Source organism: Anoplopoma fimbria, chromosome 8 (assembly GCF_027596085.1).
Source record: "Anoplopoma fimbria isolate UVic2021 breed Golden Eagle Sablefish chromosome 8, Afim_UVic_2022, whole genome shotgun sequence".
In the NCBI taxonomy this organism is placed as follows: Eukaryota; Metazoa; Chordata; class Actinopteri; order Perciformes; family Anoplopomatidae; genus Anoplopoma; species Anoplopoma fimbria.
In genome coordinates, this window is record NC_072456.1 from 23,580,218 (window position 1) to 23,599,227 (window position 19,010).

At 40.3% G+C, this 19,010-nt stretch overlaps 2 protein-coding genes across 6 annotated transcripts in view; one reads left to right on the forward strand and one right to left on the reverse strand.

Moving 5' to 3' along the window:
- Nucleotides 1–3,689, forward strand: part of tmem161a (transmembrane protein 161A) — a 6,315-nt gene extending 2,626 nt beyond the window's left edge. Inside the window, exons 7-11 of the mRNA XM_054602813.1 lie at nucleotides 1–143; nucleotides 262–375; nucleotides 498–672; nucleotides 811–907; nucleotides 1,597–3,689. The exon at nucleotides 1–143 is cut by the window's left edge and continues 1 nt beyond it. Coding sequence (XP_054458788.1) covers nucleotides 1–143; nucleotides 262–375; nucleotides 498–672; nucleotides 811–907; nucleotides 1,597–1,901 — 834 coding nt within the window. The 3' untranslated portion in view covers nucleotides 1,902–3,689. The remainder of the gene's footprint in view (nucleotides 144–261; nucleotides 376–497; nucleotides 673–810; nucleotides 908–1,596) is intronic.
- A 2,100-nt stretch (nucleotides 3,690–5,789) lies between these two features.
- On the reverse strand, nucleotides 5,790–18,807 carry mef2b (myocyte enhancer factor 2b). 5 transcript variants are annotated; one of them, XM_054602526.1, is made up of 10 exons: nucleotides 18,739–18,781; nucleotides 18,590–18,603; nucleotides 14,710–14,790; nucleotides 12,708–12,911; nucleotides 12,378–12,509; nucleotides 11,977–12,166; nucleotides 10,647–10,795; nucleotides 10,396–10,510; nucleotides 9,793–9,904; nucleotides 5,790–9,063 (listed from the first exon to the last, which is right to left on the reverse strand). In XM_054602526.1, exons 3-10 carry the CDS (start codon nucleotides 14,761–14,763, stop codon nucleotides 8,751–8,753), a joined length of 1,269 nt encoding a protein of 422 aa, XP_054458501.1. In that variant the 5' UTR covers nucleotides 14,764–14,790; nucleotides 18,590–18,603; nucleotides 18,739–18,781; the 3' UTR covers nucleotides 5,790–8,750. The 5 variants fall into 5 exon arrangements, with proteins under 5 accessions (XP_054458501.1, XP_054458503.1, XP_054458499.1 ...); XM_054602528.1 differs by lacking the exon at nucleotides 18,590–18,603 and having other exon boundaries at nucleotides 18,739–18,807; XM_054602524.1 differs by lacking the exon at nucleotides 18,590–18,603 and having other exon boundaries at nucleotides 18,695–18,797.
- Nucleotides 18,808–19,010: the final 203 nt, after the last annotated feature.

Below are 19,010 nucleotides of genomic sequence, written 5' to 3' on the forward strand. Positions count from 1 at the left end.
ATCCCAGTGACCAAGCTGACAGTGAAGCTCGGTCTGGCTGCCATCTGTGCTTACATCGGTGCTCTCCTGGCCTTCCCCGGCCTGCGACTGGCTCAGACGCATCTAGATGCCGTACAGATGAACTCAGACCGACCACTCATCCAGTAAGAACTGATGCTTTTACCACCGCAACAAGCAACTCTAACAAGTACTCCATGTCTTATTAAAAACGTTACATTTGCAGTATTTTGCTTTCTTAAATGTCTTTAATTCTTCCTTCAGGATTCTGCTGCACATTAGTTTCCTGTCTCCAGTCATTGTGTTGGTTCTGTGGATTAAACCCATTGCAAGGGACTTCCTGGCAAATGCACCTTTGGGAAAGACTTCAGTAACGATGTGAGTGCATATGCATATTTGCTTATTTTACCCACTTCGACTAATCGCTCAATTCTCAAGACATGTCCTCAAAATTTCGAATTTGTCTTTTTCTAATCCTTTTTAAAATCTGGCCCTTGCAGAGTCTCCAGTGAAACCTTTGACAGCATGCGCCTCTGGATCGTGGTGGGGATGTGTGTGCTGCGGCTGTTACTGACTCGTTACCACCTGCAGGCCTACCTCAATCTGGCTCAGAAGTGGGTGGAGCAGATGAAGAAGGAGGCGGGACGTATCGCTGCTATTGACATTCAGAGAAAGGTCAGATATTTATGAAGGGTTTGACTTCAGCTCGGAACCTTTTTGAAGTCATTTTGTACATAAAGAGAAGGTTTACTGGGCTGAAGAAAAGTGAAGACTATCTAAACATTAACTGAGAATAAATATGTTATTTTTCAGGTCACCCGTATCTTTTGCTACCTGACTGTAATTACTCTTCAGTATCTGGTTCCTGTTTTTCTCATCCTCTTCTCCACACTGGCACTCAAGGCACTAGGTAAGTAAAATCCCAGCGTCATGAGCACTGCATTAGAGGAAGGGGACACATTTGATCTTTGTGTGTTGACACTTTTCCCCCCCACCCAACAATAAAAATGTAGATTTCTGGGAATAGTTAGACATTTTGTGAAATATGTTTATTCTCTCTCTTGAGGAGAGTAAGATGAGAAAACCAATACCGCTTTCATATCCATCTGCTTTAAGATGAAGCTACAGCTACAGTAGCCAGCTAGCTTAGCGTAGCATACACTTTGGGAACATGGAAACAGCTGCTGCTTCTAGCCAAAAATAGTCCACCATTTAAGCTCATATACTACTTGGGTTTTAGTATGGATCAAACAAACATGATATACCGTGTTGATTAGTGAGCTTTAGATGTGCTTGTGTTGCCTACGCACAGAGCCAGGCTTGTTATTTCTAATCTGGGTAGCTATGAAGCTGCTGCCATGGCCACATATTTACAGGACAGATACAAGAGCGGTAAAGCAAATTTGCCAAGATGTCAAAGTACTCCTTTTTGATATCACACTGAGACATTTGCAGCTAAAGTGGAGTAAAATATTAGACACATTCATTGTAAATGTCAAGTGACAATGAAACATAACAAGAAATGGGTTTTTTTTTTAAGGGCCTACTTTCTTTGAGCGGTAAAATCTAAGCATTGTCTGATCTCTGCCGATCCTGTAGGGGACTTCTCCTGGTGCACCGGTGTAGAGCGGGCCCCCGGGGTGACCCCAATATTGGTGTTGCCCACTGCAGCGCCTGTGCTGCCCGGCGTTCTCGATGAAGATGAGGAGGGGATGGAGGACATGGAGGAGGACATCCAGGCCACAGTGGCCCGCCTGTCGGAGGCCTTCACGGCGCTGCGCTCCGTCCTCACTCCGCTCTTCTTCAGAGGTCTCTTCGCCTTCCTGACGTGGTGGGTGGCGGCCTGCCAGGTCATCAGCTCTCTGTTTGGTATCTACTTCCACCAGTACCTCATGCAGAACTAACTGAGGAGTGCCATAGTGTTCTACCTGCAGTGCAGCCCCAGCCCTCTGCAGGTTATTCTTTTGCAAACAGCACAAAATCAGCTGAGGGGACATTTAATGAGAACACACAGCTACAGACAGATTTCACTTTGTATTTGGCTGCAACAGAAAGTTTGATAAAGGTTTTTTTTTTGTTTTTTTGCGAGGAGAGAGGCGATGGACACTGTGTTGTTGCAGCATTGACTACCTTGTTGCCCTCATGGCTTATTGTGACCAGCAGGCTACTGGTATCACTAACACAAATGTACAGAGAGAACTGGGGTCTGTGTCACAAAGTAAGATCAACTTAGTCTGGCTCTCTTTGGGTTAACTGGCTATACTGAGTCTAACATTAGACATGAACATTATTTAAAGCTTTTAATTAAATGCAAACATCAAAAGAACCATGAGAGGATTACTCAATATGAAACAGAGATCCTCACAGGGAAATGAGGTTGTTGTGTTAAAAAGTGATATTCAGTGAATCACACAAGTAGGATAGACATGAAGCCTTAGAAATAGGAAGAATAATTTCCTTTATGGCTATTTATAGGTGTAAGAATTAGGCATTTTCAACATGTTCAGTAGTCTAGAAAAGTGACATTTTGTTGCTTTTCTTGTCTCAGTGTGAACAAACTATTATGAGTGATCCACTTCAAGAAAAGCATGTTGGCAGGTTTGGATCTGATCCTCTGAAGTTAGCCTTCTCTGGAGCAGGTTGGCCATGCAGCATAGGTTACCATGGTGATGTTCCATCTTTGTGATTCTGTCTGTTAAACAGGAGTTAAGCCCAAAGATATCCAGCTAACCCGCTAATGTCACTTTATGACACGGGCCCCCGGACATCCTCCAGCTATTTCAATATTTTCCTGCAACTTTTCAGATGTATCTATGCCAATGTTACCTGAACAGTTCTTAACTGAACATTGTTTAAATGCTGCATTTTAAGATGTTAAATTGGTACCAGGATAAGTATTAGTACTTTATCCCTGTGTAGATAAGATGTATTTTTGTGAGGGACTCTTTGTCCCCATAAAGGAACCGATTCAAGAGTGCTAAATGGTTTTTGTTATCTTTTTTTTTTTTTTCTGCTGTAACGTTTTGATTGCAAATGTGTAGTAAAGCTCTGATCCATCGTATGGGATTAAAATGTTTTAATTCAATACTATTTGTGGCTGTTTATCGGCCAAGAACGGAAGAGCTGTTGCTTTCTTCTCAAAGAGTTTCCTTCAGTATTCCTAAGTGCCTGGGAGCTCAGGGGTTTTTGAGTCAATTTAAAAATCTCCTTTCTCCCTAATCATACGTATTTAGAATGAATATAATCTGTTAATGGATGAAATTAACACTCCAAACCTATTTCAGTTTTTTCCTTTTTTTTTTATTTTCAAACACTACTCACTGGCAACACTTTTTATAGTTGCAGTGTCTTAATTAGCTACATCACCTTAAAGTGTTTTGCTGTTTTTATTGCCAATTAGTCATGTACATGTACGTCTAATCAAAGCCTACTTTTTATTAATTTTGCGTCAGTGGCTTTTATTTATTTATTTATGAAACATTGTCTAGAATAACTTTTGTTATTTAGAAATGATACAGATGCTGTTTTTCTGTAGTTTTTTTGTATTGTTTTGCGGCAATTTGTTTGATTTTTAGTGAGGGTTTTTTTAGATAGTATATTTGAATTGAATGCTCTGAAATCATTATACTGTGAACTCTAAATGAAATGAAAAAATATTTTTTTTGGATTTTCTGAATGCATGGTGTGCAAACTTTTGGCTGTAACCTGAACGTTTTTTTTGTTTTGTTTGTGTGGCTCAATAAAACATTTATTATTTTCAGTCACTTGTCAGCTTGATGTTCCAGCTTAATTGTGCTCTCCCTCTGAGGAGCGTGGGAGATACTGCTGATTGAAACATTTCCTTTTTAAAAAGTCGGTGCTCCAATTGACGAAAGGCCTCGTGCATGACAATGGAGTGTCTCGCCGCTGTGCTGGGTCCTGATCTCTGACCCCCAACCTCCTGAGAAGATCATTTTTAATCACTGGTAATCACTATGAACCTGATGCCCCTCATGTGTCTGGGAAGAAATATTTGTGGATGTTCAACTTGGCAACAGGAACTGGTATTTTTCTGGAAATATTCCAAATCCTTTCCATTTTGTCAGTGCAGCCTAAAAACATTCAAACTAGATTTAGAAGCTTCAGATTTACACACCAGTCGTGTATCAACAGTTCAGGAACTTGACTTTTCACCAGAGCGAGGCTGGAGAGGCTCTTTGTCTGAAAGTCAAAGTGATTTATTGACGATATAATTTGACTTCCACGTCCGATCAAAAGCCACAAAGGTTCTCCAGTTTAGAAAGGGACGGCCACTTGGCTGTCTCTCTTTGTGTGCGCTGGGATGTGCTTCACTGGAGGACCTCAACAATCACAAAGTCAAGTGACATCCCATCTATTCTGGCTGTTTGAGACCCAGAATTGGGATGTCATGTCAATAGCATTACATTTTTTAATAAATAAAACACTTCCTATGTCTATCATGCATAATAAACATGCCTATAATGTGTTATAATCTTCTTATGGCTCTGTTAATATCATTTTTAGCAATCATAAATATTAATAATGCTATCTAACAATAATCAAAACACATTTTAAAGCATTTTATAATGACTTAAATCTTAAGTATCATGAAACTACATAATTGCTTGTAACTCACTGACATTTTTTCATTTAATGATATTTTTTTACTTAATTTAAAGCAAACAATGACCACTTATAGTGACTTATATTCACATAATAATGCATTATAAAAATATTATGTTTTACACTCATAGGAATTATAAAATGCTAGGAAACTGTACCTTATAATGTATTTCAATGTGTTATGATTACTGTCGTAAAGCATTATTAATATTTTAGTGCTTTTATACAGTGCTATAAGCAGATTATAAGGCATTATAAGTATGTTTATATACATTATGGAAATGGCCGCCATTGAGAGTGTTACCAAAATGTCCAGGGAAAATATATTTCTGTTATTGTACGACATCATGACTGAGGAGTTTTTCTGTCTGGAGGATGTACAGCAGTGGATCTCTGCTCCCCTCTGAGCCTGAAACAGGTCTGTGAGAGCGGCCTGATCAACTGAAAGGTGACAAGGTTGACTATCTATATAATCACATTAATTATATGCGTCTGTGCTGGAGGCCTCGGCTGTGGACTGCAGAAGGGCCAAGTCAGGCAGGCATGTGGTTGCTATAGAAACCAGGATGTTTTGTGCATGTGTGTGTGCAGGACCCAGACATGGCCTACAGACTGGGCCGTCCTGGTCTCTGGGGAGCAGACCAGACACGACCCCAGTGAGAGCCTCTTTTCATTTGGGGAGGAGAGACGACGGAGGTGGACGGAGGCTCTGCTCCGAGGGCGAAGCCTCCACCGTCATAGCTACCGTGAGACAACCAGCTGTGGAAATGAGCCTTTTTTTGTGCCGCTTGTTTTTTTTTTTTTTTTTTTTTTTTTTTTTTTTTTTTTTTTTTTTAAAGACATAAAGGTCTCCAGGCTTTTTAAGTGGCCCCATTCTTGTTCCTCTCGTTTGGTGGCTGCGTGGTGCGCCGCCTGACAGGGGCCAGACATGATAATGAGGGAGGGAGTGCATTCAAAAGATGGAACGGAAGTGGATAAGACCAAATAAATACAGACACATGAAAGCTTGATAGCCACACAGCGGATGACATTTCACACTTCGTCTTCAGATTAAATGTACAAGAAGAAAAAAAATAAAAAACACTGTGGCAACTGTCACATTTCTTTAAAGCAAGTGAAAATGTTCCTTTGTAGAAAATAAAAACGCAGGGCAAGGCGAACGTACAAATCAAACCGTTTTTTTTTATTTAAAAGGAATCACAACAAATGTCAAATAGAAATCTGTCTTTGTTTCTTTTGAGTGAAGCGTTCAGCAAACATATAAAAACTCAACCCCCCAAAAACATCAGAATACTGATCATTTGGTTATTCATGCTGATATTAATCCAAATAACTGCATTTAAAAAAAATGTAAAAAGAGCTAATTCCACAGCAGCACTTGAACTTGAAGACGTCCGCACAGACTCTCTGCAGTTTGTCGTGAGGTATGTGTTAAACGTCTTCGGGGTGAACCTCTGAATTTGTGTTCTGTCATAGAGATTTATTAGATTATTAATCTCCAACAGTTAAAGCTGTTCTTCCATGCTCTGCACTTTAAATCAGAATTTTGTGAAATCAAATGACCCCTTGTGGACAATAAGTGGAAATTCATTCAATCCCAAATTCTGAGTATATGTTGCAGAACAAAAAGTTGAACATGCAAAACTAAAATGCACATAAATCCAGTGCACAAAAATACAGTGTAAAGAACATTTACTGATATAATGAAAACCAAACTTTCCTCAATAAAAAAAATTGTGTATTTTTTTTAATGAATATTTAGACTCATTCATATATTTCTAAATATCATAAGACAATAAAGTCAGTAAAGCTCAATATTATCTACAATATGCAGCTCCTAATTAAAGCCCTTCAAATTAAATATATTATTTAAATCAAATTAGACCCAATACAGACAAACACATCATGTCTTTGGCTGTTTGATTGCAATGCATAGAGACGATATTTAAACACTTTGGTCTTTAGTTGTAGACTGCCGTAACTTTATTGACAGGGTAAAGTTAAAAATAGAAGCTAGTATTATTTGGAGGAAATATACATTTAAAGCTTAGTTTATCCACAATTACAACCTAACAAATAAGCATAGAAAGAAGCCATTTTTTTAATTTTCCAAGGAAAATATCATCCAAGTCCCTGAGAGACACTGACGCCCAGAATTTAAAAGGATAAATTCATATTATATTTTAAGTCTGTCTTAAAAAAAAACTTCATATCCATATGTACTTTTAGACCGTGATTATCTGCTCAATGTGATTCTAATGTACAGAAAGACGTTGGTCGTCCTTCTGTAAAAAAAAATGTTTTTTTATTAATCTGGAGTTTATATGATGCTTAAAGCAATCTGAGATAAACTAAGTTGAAATCTTGCAAAATTGCATTATTATAAGTACAAACTACTAAAGCAGTTTGCCTTCAGTATACGATTGTGCTCCACAAATAAATTAGAATAGTCTATCCCTCAACCGACGGGCGGATTATGAGACAACCTGGGAACAGACAAGCAAAAGGCCTCACCACCTCTCATACATACAGTAGGAGCAAGACACACAGACTTTATAGATGTTTGAGCTTTTTTTGTGGTCATTTTGAGTCTCTTTAGTCATTTGGTGTCACTTTGTGGTCATTTTGAGTCTCTTTAGTCATTTGGTGTCACTTTGTGGTCATTTTGAGTCTCTTTAGTCATTTGGTGTCACTTTGTGGTCATTTTGAGTCTCTTTAGTCTTTTTAAATGTCTTTGAAGTTGCCTTATGCCTCCTTTTAGTAATTTATTTTCTATTTAGTCATTTTGAGTCTTTTTTAAAGTTGCCTTAGGTCTCTTTGTGGTCATTTTCAGTCCCTTTAGTCATTTTGTATCTCATTAAAGTTGCAATGTGTCTCTTTGTAGTCACTTTGTGATTGCATCGTGTCTCTTTGTGTCTCTTTGTGGTTGTCATCTTTGAGTCCCTTTTTGGTCTCGCTATTTTTGTTTCTTTGTGATCATTTTGAGTCACTTCCTAGTTGGCATCTGTTTCTTTGAGTAACATTTTGTAGGTGAATGCCCTGACACATCGGGCCTCTGGGCCTGTGCCCAGTAGGCCCATTCAGTAATCCTACACATAACATTTCCAAGATAACAACTTGATTTGACTGATTCAAATTATTGAAGCCTAAAATTAGCTGAATTCTAGACTGCAGACTGTGGATTTAGCCCCCCAAAATGTTTTTTTTAACATTAGAATTTCATTATGAAGGGATATTTTCACCGCAATTATGGTCAGGAAGAAGAATTTCAGTGATCAAAAACGTTTTCAGTGTACATATGGGCACGTAATGTTGTTTTAAGACAGACTTGAAAGAATGTGAATTAATCCTTTAAAATGGTAAAGGAGTAAAAGAGTATTTGTAAAAAGGCCAAGGCTCCAGTGATGGGTGACGTCTGTTTTTATGTGCGGAGACCATGTCAGTGATTTGGGCTAAAGGTTAAAACATCAAAGCTTATATAACAAGAGAGGCATAAAATTGACTGTAGATACAGACTAAGTGGTTTCTTCTGGCTGGTGTGAGGAGTCTTTTAACATCTGCCATTTGCTTTTCACTGAAACATTTATACGAAAATAGCTTTTTTCCAATTTTCACACCAAACCTCACTGAAGACCACTGGGAAAGCCAAATATGTACTGGTAGCTGGTCCCGATGTGCCGCTGTAGCTAATCTAAACAAAGTCAACGAAAAACGAAAAACAAACACATTTCAAATTGTAATTTTTGATTCACATTAGCTCCACACAGAAAACTAAACCTAACCAAACAAAAAGAAAAATGTTTATGCATCTCGTCTCCTCGTGGGATCAATCAAGTGATGCAGAGAAAAATTCTCCCTCGCCCAGGAGAGACCAGCTCTGTGTGAGGAGACAAAGAGAGGCTTTCCTCTCTGGGATGACGGGGACAAATGGACCCCATCTCGCTACCTTCTGTGTTATATATGTGTGTGTGTGTGTGTGTGTGTGTGTGTGTGTGTGTGTGTGTGTGTGTGTGTGTGTGTGTGTGTGTGTGTGTGTGTGTGTGTGTGTGTGTGTGTGTGTGTAAGAGAGCACTGGTTTTGATGAAAGGTAGCTGATTGAACGGGAGATGGTGTTAGACTGCAGCAGCCAGCTATCTCTGCCACCCATCACTTATCTCTAACTGCCTGATCGGCTGCCCTCCGTCCTCCTCGTCTTGCGGGTAGCCGGCTTTGGGAAAGTCCTTCGTATCATTGGCCAGACGGGCTTCTGGAGGGGTTTGGCGAGACGAATCGGGGTTGCTCATTGGAGAGTGCTGCCTGAGGTGGTGCAGAGGAGGGGAGGCGGGTGAGGACATGTGCTCCGGAGAGCTACGCTCCAATTTGATGCTGAGGTTGAGGGAGGGCATGTGTGGGGAGGTGGAGGAGCAAGACTGGGAGGGGAAGGAGCACCCTCCACTGGACATCCTGGAAACAACAAGACAAGAAAAATATCTGAGTTTAGACATTGTCAGTAGAGCAATTATGTCTTAAGTTCATAAGATGGAGCTTGATAACAATTTTATGTAGTTAAAATCAATTTAAAAAAAGCTGTTTTGATTAAATAAACAGTTACAAAATTTTTACTTCCATTTAAACAAGATTAGAGAAAATAAAACCAGTGGAGGAACCAGATGTAACCGAGAACAAACATGAATGTGTGGTTAAATCTTTTATTAAGAAAATATTTACAGACTAAATCAGTAAGTTCTTTACTTTATGTAAATCTTTTCACTTTTTTTTATTTATTAAGTATTTACATTTGTTTTCCTTTATTATTATTTAATTTAAATAAAAAGTTTTTTAATAGCTCTTTTTTTCTCTTTTCTTTATGATTTATTTCTTGAAAACTAATGATGTTATTTTTTATAATCCTTTTCTTTTGATAAAATAGTTTTTTAATACTTTTTTTCATCTTACTGTTCACCATTTGTTTTTGCATTGTGATGCTGACACATGTTCCCTTGAGCCAGCAATTGCATCATATTGTGATATTTATACAAAGTGTCATGTCTGTTAGTTTCTTTTGCGCCTGATGAAGACGTTGCATGGCAACAGTGAATTAAAAAAAAACCTTGCCAAGACTAGTGTGCAGATTCAACTTTCTGCCATATTTCTTCCTCACAGAGGTACTATATCACACATTAATATCCTCACCCTGGGCTAATATGAGGCCCATGGGGCTCCTGAAGCGGCTGTGCTTGCTGCCAGGGGTTCACTGCTCCTCGTTGTAGACTAACGGAGTGATAAAAACCAGGTTGGCTGTACTCTGGAGAGAGAGAGATAAATCAAAAGATGGAAAAAAAAAAGAAGACACAAAGATATAATAAACCAGAATCAGTGAATGATAGGATAGATTATCTTCACTATAAGACGATAGTTTCACATGTTTGCTTTCTTGCCGAGTTAGAAGAAAAGAATTCTCATATTTGTACTTTAACCATGAAGCCAGCCGCTGGATAGCTTAGCTTAGCATAAAGACTGGAAACAGGGGGAAACAGCTAGCCTCGCTCTAAAACGAAACATTAATAAAGATGCTTTATCTTATTTGTTTATTCAATATTATCAGGAGACTATTTATTTTATTCATTGGACAGGTGTATCAACTTCCTGAAAGGTTGATGTCACTGTTATGTTGTTCACAGCACCCGGCTGTTGCTTGTTTCTGAACAGACAGACATGAGAGTGGTATCAATCCTCTCTTCTAACTCTCAGAAAGAAAGCAACCACCATTGGATAGATGATACGCCACAGACGCACCAGACGCTCCAGGAGAGGGGAGGCCGTAGCCTCCCAAGCTGTGACCCAGAAGGCCGGCCTTGCCCATGGCTACCATGGAGCTGCTGCTGTGCAGGCCCTGGTACAAGACCCCCCTCTGATGAACAGGGGAAAAAGAAAAAGTCAGACAATCTCAAGCGTGTAGTGATAGAGTGACATCATTGCAAGCATATAAAATGAATATAATATAACGTGTGAGGTGCAGCTCACACTGGATAGTGACAGGCACTTACAGCGGAGTTGTTGTTAGCACGTGTGGACCCCATGCCCTGATTAGCAGGATCCCCCCGCAGGTTCTCACTGCCCAGGTTCAGAGGAGGAGGGCTTTTCATCTCCAGGGCTCGATTCAGGTTGCCGTGGGAGAACACGGAGTAGCCGATGCCTACGTGGCAAAGAAAGAGAGGAGCAGGAAGTGAAAAGAGATGTGAGCTTGTTTCACTCACAGAGGGATAATTTATTCTCTGTGATTCCACCTCGCGCTGTTTGTGCGTGTGAAAGAAACAAACTTCTTCTTTTTCGGTTGGTCTTTGATTTGGTATGTGATCTTTATACGTCAATGGGCATTTGCAAGCTGGTGTTAATATTTTTTATATACAAGTAGTGCATTGATGACCTGACAGAATCCATTTTCAACTGATCACAAAAATCAGTGTCAATTATTAGAGATTCACAACTGCTGTCGATGATCAGTGTCTAATGACATCAGTGAACAGTAAACGACTGAAACAAGAGGCTGACATGACTGGCAGGTGTGATAAGTTTTGTACAGAAACCACAGAACTGGTTACAGCCACTGTTCACACTGGTGGAGGGCCAGTTTCACAAAACAGGCCGACTGCACGTGTGGATTAGTGCGCACTCACACACATACACACACACGCATGTACGCACGCACTTCCTGTGAGTTCACAGCCAGCTGCACAGAAAGTTGAAAGCACATATGTGAATTGTACAGTGAGCATTTAGCAAAACCCTAGAAAAAGGATTTAATGGATTATCATGCTTAATGTTTTTGCATCTATTTTTAAGCTGCATTATGTCCATTGCTCAATTAGGCAACAAACAGTACCATTCTGTGAAATATTGCCAATTTGTGAATGAACGGTTGCAAACCGCTGGTGTCTTTGAAAAGCTATAAACCATTCAGGGGAGAGTTTTAATTCAAAAGCAAGCAATCAATTTCTCGTAGTGAGATTCACATTTTTTAATTCTGTAATAAAACTCTTTTTTCTTGGCGCAGAGTCAAACAGAAGTCAAATAGTGGTACTGTGAAAGAGTATAAAGAATATTAAACACATCAAGGAAATTTGATGATTTGTTTCACTATGAAAATGTTCTTCTCTTTGCCAATTAAAGGGACATTTTATGGCTACAATTATGGCAAATACGATGTATTAATTCACACATAAACATTATAATGATATGTAAAGGTTTCTCTCCATACTACTGTAAAGTACGTGGAATCCTTGATCCCTTGCTCTTGGATTGACATGTGAAAAGAGTCCTGCAAATCTTTCTCTGTGTAAGTTCAATGACTAAATGGTTAAATGCAGTGCTGCTCACCTGAGTGTGGAGACATGAATGCAGTGTGTGCGTGAGGCGCAGCGGGGCTGGCAGAGCCGGGTCTGGAGCTCAGAGATTTAAAGCCCGGCGGTCTGTGGGACGCCATGCTGGATCCGGAGGAGTTTGGGAAGCCGTTCTCACAGCCTGCAGACACCAGGAACTGGGCCTCCGGTGAGAGGAGCGTCGGAGCCTGAAGAGTGAAATAACAGCGTGAGAATTCAAATCCAGAAACTGTCAGGAAGTGAAGAAATATCTGAAATATATTTTAAGCTCATTCAATTTATTAAAAAAGATGAGAATTATAAGAATACACATTTAAAACACATCAACTTCAGGAGTTTGTGTGCTGGTCTCGTGTGTTTGTGTTAGATGTGTGGTAGCAGAAGTGTGTGTGGACTGACGTAGAGGCGTTGCCGAGCCAACGAGAGATCCATGCCCTCGCTGAGAGGATATTTCTCTGCAGCCACCTGCATGCTCTCCTCACTGTCGAGCAGCTCCGAGCCGTCCAGACCGAGGCCTTTCCTGCGCAGAGTCTGATACAGAACAAAAAGTGCACGTGGAAAATGAAGCACGATGACAGCGAAGATTTAGAAAAGCTAAATATGAAAGACTTTCATGTGAAATACAACAATCTAGCACCCTGAATTCAGTGTGAATGCTTCCTGCTCTGAAATAATTAGCACTAAATCGTGCTTCACTGTCATTTCCTTTAATAGCAGCGTGCACAGCACCTCCAGTATGTCCGTGTTGGTGCGACTCTCATGCGGCTCGCTGTACTCGGTGTACTTGAGCAGCACTTTGTCCATGTCCGTGCTGGCGTACTGGAACAGACGGTTGGTGCTGTTGAAGATGATGAGGGCGATCTCGCAGTCACACAGCACACTCAGCTCGTACGCCTTCTTCATCAGACCGAACTTACGCTTGGTGAAAGTCACCTAAAAAAACACACAGACACACAGAAGTTTGTGTCAACTTGCCTTTAGGTAAGTAAGAGTTAAATATTTAAATTCTAAATCAATCTAAAAGTCAAATATGTAAAAAGAATTGGTAAGAATATTTCTGCAGGAATGAATAACAGGAATAAATATATATTGCAAAAGTGTGTTGTAGTTGCCACGTAATCAGCCTATTATACATGTTTTGTGTTACCAGATAATGATTATTAAAAAAAATAATACTGCTAAAGTTTGAGTTGTAAAATAAATCTTTCTTATTTATAAATGTAAAAGCAAAAACACACATATCCAAACTGATTGCTTGCAGCGTTGACAGTCACGTACATTCACACAGCCTTAAAATCACAAGATTTGTCCCAGAAGCCTTTGCAATCTGTGCAGCATACAACACTGTCTATCCTCACACACCCTCAATACCGATAAGGAAAAACTCCCCAAAAAACAAACCTTATCACCAAAAAACATTCAGTCCCGGAGATCAGATATGAGAAACAAACCGTATTTGCCGGCACAGTTTAATATTTTCTACGCTGATTTCTTGTGTGTATGATTGATCTGTTTTTCTGTCATACGTACTGATTAGCATATTAATAGGTTACGAGCATGATGTGAACATTTCTGTCACACTGCAATACGTCACTGCCATCACCTCAGTATGTGGTGACTCACAAACAAATATGTAACTTCTGGCCGTATGTTGATGTCAGCACTGCTCTGTATATATAATCTGCTTTATCTGATCCATCTTCCATTGAACTGACAAAAAAAACTTCCCCTATTGTACCGTCAAACACGTCTTCTTTTTAGGCTTTAACTGTATTTCCTCGCTCTGTTAGAGTGCTCAGTCCATTTTGTTCAGTGTGAAAGAGCATGAGTGCCATTACTGACCTTAGAAAACTGAGAGAAAAAAAACTCTCTCACGATTTGTTTAATTCACAGCAAAAGTCTCAGCTCCAACGCTCAAGTCTCACCCAAAGCTGCTTTTACACTTACTTGGCTCCGATTTGGCACTTGATACGCAAGTGAGAAATGAAGCATGCATTAACTGTAAAACGTAGATCAAAATGTGATATTTCCTCTGCAGACTTGCAGTATTAAGAAATATTTTCAACACACTTACTGATGCAACATGTTTTATGTGTTTAAGTAGGGGTGGGAAACCTATGTGAGTTCATGCAAAGTCCTGCACAGACCGGGGTTAGAACCCCAGACTTTATCGCTGTGAGGCGACAGTAAAGTTATTTATTTATTTATATATATTCCAAATCACTGTATATTTTTTTCCATTAAGAGTTTAACTGCAAAGATTCATTGCAGATAGTGGCTCAGACTGCACAAAAAGTAGTTCTAGGATGTTAGATGTTACAGAGACTTTGATAAATGCAAATGGGGATCACTGTTCCTGCTCAGATTGTATGCATATGGTCGTGGCTGTGTGTTGTATGTATTATGACAGTTTTCCCTAAAATTAGCAAGGTTTCCCCCTCTTAGTCGATAAGATGACTAATCGGTGGTTTTGGTAGTTTCTATGCTTTTCATGCTGAATGACTTTTTTCTAAGAATCTTGTGAGCACATCTCTGGTTAACCCATGAGGTTGCTTTTGTGTAGGCAGCAAAATTGTTGAGTGTTAGTCATCTAAGACTTAGATGCAATATATCACCTTGCTTAGCAATATATTGTAACCCCAGTATCATATGTATTGTATCTCCAGATTCTTGCTGATACAAAGCCCAAGTACACATGCAGTAAAAAGTATATAAATTAAATATTGCCCACCTGTCTATTCCTCTGGTCCAGAATACGAGATATTTGTATTTTCTTTCTTCCCATCTTTTCTGCTGTCTAACACTCTGACACCTGTGAAATGAAATATAACAATGTTACAGAATACAATATGATTATTGGCATTTATACTGCTGCAGTGATCATCAACAAATAAATGTGATATCTCTATTTCAAAGAAAATGCAAATGCTAAATGTTGAGTGTCACATTTGTTCGCAGTCGTCACTGAGCTAACAGCTTTCTCTTTTACAAATATTCAATAACACTCCTCTTCATGTTTATATAATTCTGGTGGGAAAATGTCATCCATTTGGTTGAAATGACTCAAGTCTCTTTTCCTCATTAGATAGGGCAGGGTTGTTTATTTTTACCACCATGAGGCGATGCGGTCTAAAGTTAGAGCGTCCCTTGCGGGCCAGCAGTCCACACAGTCTGACACCCCCACAGTCTGGGTCACCCCCGGGCCAGCGGCTCAGTGGTCGACTGCACCGCACGGCCCCGAGAGACAGGGTTAAAAATATAGTCCATAGCTCCTTTTAAAGGTTCAGCAGGCAACGGCTAAAATCCAAACAGTAAAAAGGGAAAACGGTGTGTTTTTGAAAGATAGCTGAAGCTAAAAGCCACCCACTCCTCTCTCATGCACAAACATGTCAGAGAAAAAAAAAACAAGACATGGACGGATTGTGGTGAGCTTGAGAATGTCCATTTTAGAAAACCCGCTTCGTTTTTTTTTCTTGCTCTAGAAAACCCCCGCTGTGGTCCCTAACCCTGCAGGACCGTATAGAGCTGGAGTATAGAGGAAAATAAATGCAAAAAAATGCATTATGGGTGACAACCATGACTTTGATGCAAACTTGAAAAACAGTAAATCAAATGCATATTTAAATTTGCTGCATGGTTCTTTCCATTTTACGCTCCACTATCAGCCATACGACTGCGTTGAGTGTTGGTTTGACTCCTCTGACCAAACAGTGCTTCTCTAAAGCCCGCAGCAGTTTTTACTGGTTTTTCCCCCTTAATACTGGACATGTATCGGACCTTCTATTTTTAGTCCCCTGGCCCTCCTGATGGTGCCTTAGCGGATATGGTTCCTGCGTTCCCACGACCCCTAAAAGCGCCCGCTGTCCCTCAACGTAAGCTTGGCACACAGGCATCTGGGGCATTTCTGGTGGAATCCACCTCTTCGCAATCATCATTACCTTATAAAGTCCTGTGATATCCACTGTGCTGGACGAGCTGCGGAGACACCTTGACGCCGACAGATGCAGATGAAACCCGTCGCTGCTGTTGCTGTCGCGCCTTTAAAACAAGCCACGCTGCCAACATTACATTACATTACAGTCATTTAGCAGATGCTAAACAAGCAACAAATAGCTGTTGCTTAAAAGTAAAAGACCACAAAAACCAGCATTGGTTTGTCTAACTAACACCTCTGGCCACACTGAAAACAATTCAACTCGCTCTAGATCTAGCCGTTCTGTCATTCAGAAGTGGGGCCATTTATCCTCATATCAAGACATGTCGATGGTGAGAAGAGAGGGAAGTGGGACATGTATTCTAAAACAGGGCACACAGATCTTTATCTCAGGGGTTTTACAGAAAGTTCCTCTCCCCTCAGATACAACCAAACGACGTCTATCAGCGCCCAAACGACGTTAAAGCACACCAACCGGCGGGGTAAATATAGCTACACCTCCAGCCAAACGGTGTGGAGTTAGCTATAGAAGTCTATGTGGTTTAGTAGGTTTGTCGTAAAAAGGTCTGAAGGCCCGAGACAGGCAGGAAAGGCCTGGCTGTGCTTCACACATCAGCTAATTCTGGATGTTTTCCCGCACGACAACTGCCGTTTGAGGTCTGCGAACGCACCAGAACGCACATACTGCTGCAGGTGACCTTTCATCGCTAAGGTCAACTCCCGAACAAGCCATCGCTGAGAAAGCGTAGACAATAAAATGTATTTTTTAACCTCTCAGATGTTCCGAAAAAGTACTATGATAGGATATGAATGCAAGACAGAATCAATGTGTGTGTCCTGTAATAGTGCAATAATTGCACACATGCACACTCGCCCCTGGGTCTCAGGCTTCTACGGGGAAAGACGACTTTCCCAGAGGCGACGCGGTGGAAACAACTGAGCACAGCGGCACACGGTTGGCCCTGCTCTCTGACATACCCTGGGTGCTTGGGGCCCAATCACTGGGGACCTCACCGGGACAACAATGAACACGCAGAGAAAAACCCAGAAACTGGTGCATCCACAGACAAAAATCATAATATAATAAGTTTGAAATGAATCTGTTGCACTGGTGGGCTTTTCTTGCTGTGGCAAACTGTACGCATGACTGAGAAGGGAAATAAGCGGGCTTTGGTAGAGTATTGAGGGTTCTGCTTGGATGGTTTTCTTTCCATGAGTCATTTAGAGCGCGATGGCTCGATAATGTTGCAAAAACATGCTGAACACGTTTGAGCAGAGATACTAATGTCTTACTCCACGAAGGACTCCTGTAACAGCCAATCACACTCAGAATGGTTTGGTTGTTAATTAAGGCTAAACACAATTTACGGATTAATTAAATGCATTTAATTAGTAAAATACCGCTACAACAATCCATTTAGTTAATAATCTGCGGATGTTTTTGCATCATTATCTTGCTGCCGCTGTCAAATACAATGTTTCATTCATGTATTAATCCAAAGCGAAGCTGTATGACTGACTGGCGGCTGCACTTCACTGATACACTGAACTGTAACTGCAGCAGCAGCACTGCAGCCGTGTGGATGACACCTAACCGAGCCGGGCGAGCAGCCTTGGTTTCGCTGTTAAGTCATTTCAGTCGCATCAAAGTCTCGTGTGAAAATAAAATGTAAAACAAGGCACAAAAAACTGGAAGCAAATTCTTTTTACGAACCAATGAAGAAACCCTAACAAACCAAACCTAAAAAAGCTACTTGTCAAAGATGAAAACTAATTTTAAGAAGATGAAGGTGTAACTTTTGTTTTCTCGCTGAGGTTTTGTGTTCATTTTTACATCAAAGCATCAATATAACGATAAATAAATGTGTGTGTGTGTCATCTTCAGGGTCAGACAGTTCATGCGGTTCACCAGGCCTTTGTAGAGTACTGTTGAGGAAATATTTGTCTAATTTTACCAGCAGATAATTGAATTGCCTCGATATAGCCAAAATAGCATTAGTAGACTACATAGACTACATGCAGGGCATGAGTGGAATATTTGATCTTTTCATGACTTTAAATAAAGTTGCTCCACTGGACTGTGAGAACATGTGAAGATGAGACACACCTTAATGTGAACTGACAGAAGGAAACTTCTTCTTCTGCTCTTTTGAATGAAACAAAAAACATACATTACATTCTTTTTTTTTTTAAATCTTGAATAATCTCATACATGAGCAAACAGTGCAAGTCTTGAACGAGCCTCAGCAGTGAAGCTAGTTAAAATGCAACAGGCTGCCGGGATGAGAGAGATGGAGAGAGTCATGGATGTGTGTCTGTATCCAAAATGATTCATTTTGCATTTTTGCATTTTTGCAATGCAGCCATTCGACGCTAAAAATAACAAAAATGTAAAAATACATAGCTTGAAAAAAAAATGTAAGGGGGATAATTAGGCCTAATAATTTGCTGACGTCAATCAAAGTAGTCCGTTTAAGAATAGCCCGTCTGTCCCCGAGTTGCCAAGCATCCCTGTCTAATATAGCCGCATCTATATGCTGCGTTCAATGACACAGCAACAGGTACATTCACCCACAGTTTCATCTTTAATGTGTCCACATGGGAAGCTCTCATATTAAAAACAACTAAACACACAAAAAAACAACAACAACAACAACAACAAAAAGAAACATCTCACCTGCTTGTCGGTCTCTGAGTTTCACCCACCGTTTCGATACCAAACAAACAGGAAATAAAAATGAAAAAAAACAGAAAAACACAAGATGTCTGAAGGGTTTCTTGCCTTGTGTTGTTCTGGTGTCGCCGCTGTTGTGTGCAGATATTCACCTGGTGCAGTTTGGCTGATGGTTGAGAATCAGGAGCGCTTCTTTCCACAGCCGCCTCTCTCTCTCTCTCTGTGTGTGTGTGTGTGTGTGTGTGTGTGTGTGTCATCACACACCGCCTCCTCCTCGGCTGCGCCATTGGACGAACTCCTCCGCCTCCCATCCGCCTTTAAACGCACCAGTCCCTCCACCAGTCCCTCCACCAGTTCACAGCACCAGTTACTCTAAAAAAGAGATTCAAAAAAAAAAAAAAAAAAAAAAAAAAAGATTCAAATT

Bases quoted from the DNA above. Each gene is read 5' to 3' on its own strand.
- mef2b (XM_054602528.1), bottom strand. From the start codon at position 14,763: ATGGGAAGAAAGAAAATACAAATATCTCGTATTCTGGACCAGAGGAAT. The intron at 12,912-14,709 runs GTGGGCAATATT...GTGTTTTTTTAG, and splicing joins TGGACCAGAGGAATAGACAG to GTGACTTTCACCAAGCGTAA. The intron at 9,064-9,792 runs GTGAGGATATTA...TGTTGTTTCCAG, and splicing joins GGGCCTCATATTAGCCCAGG to GATGTCCAGTGGAGGGTGCT.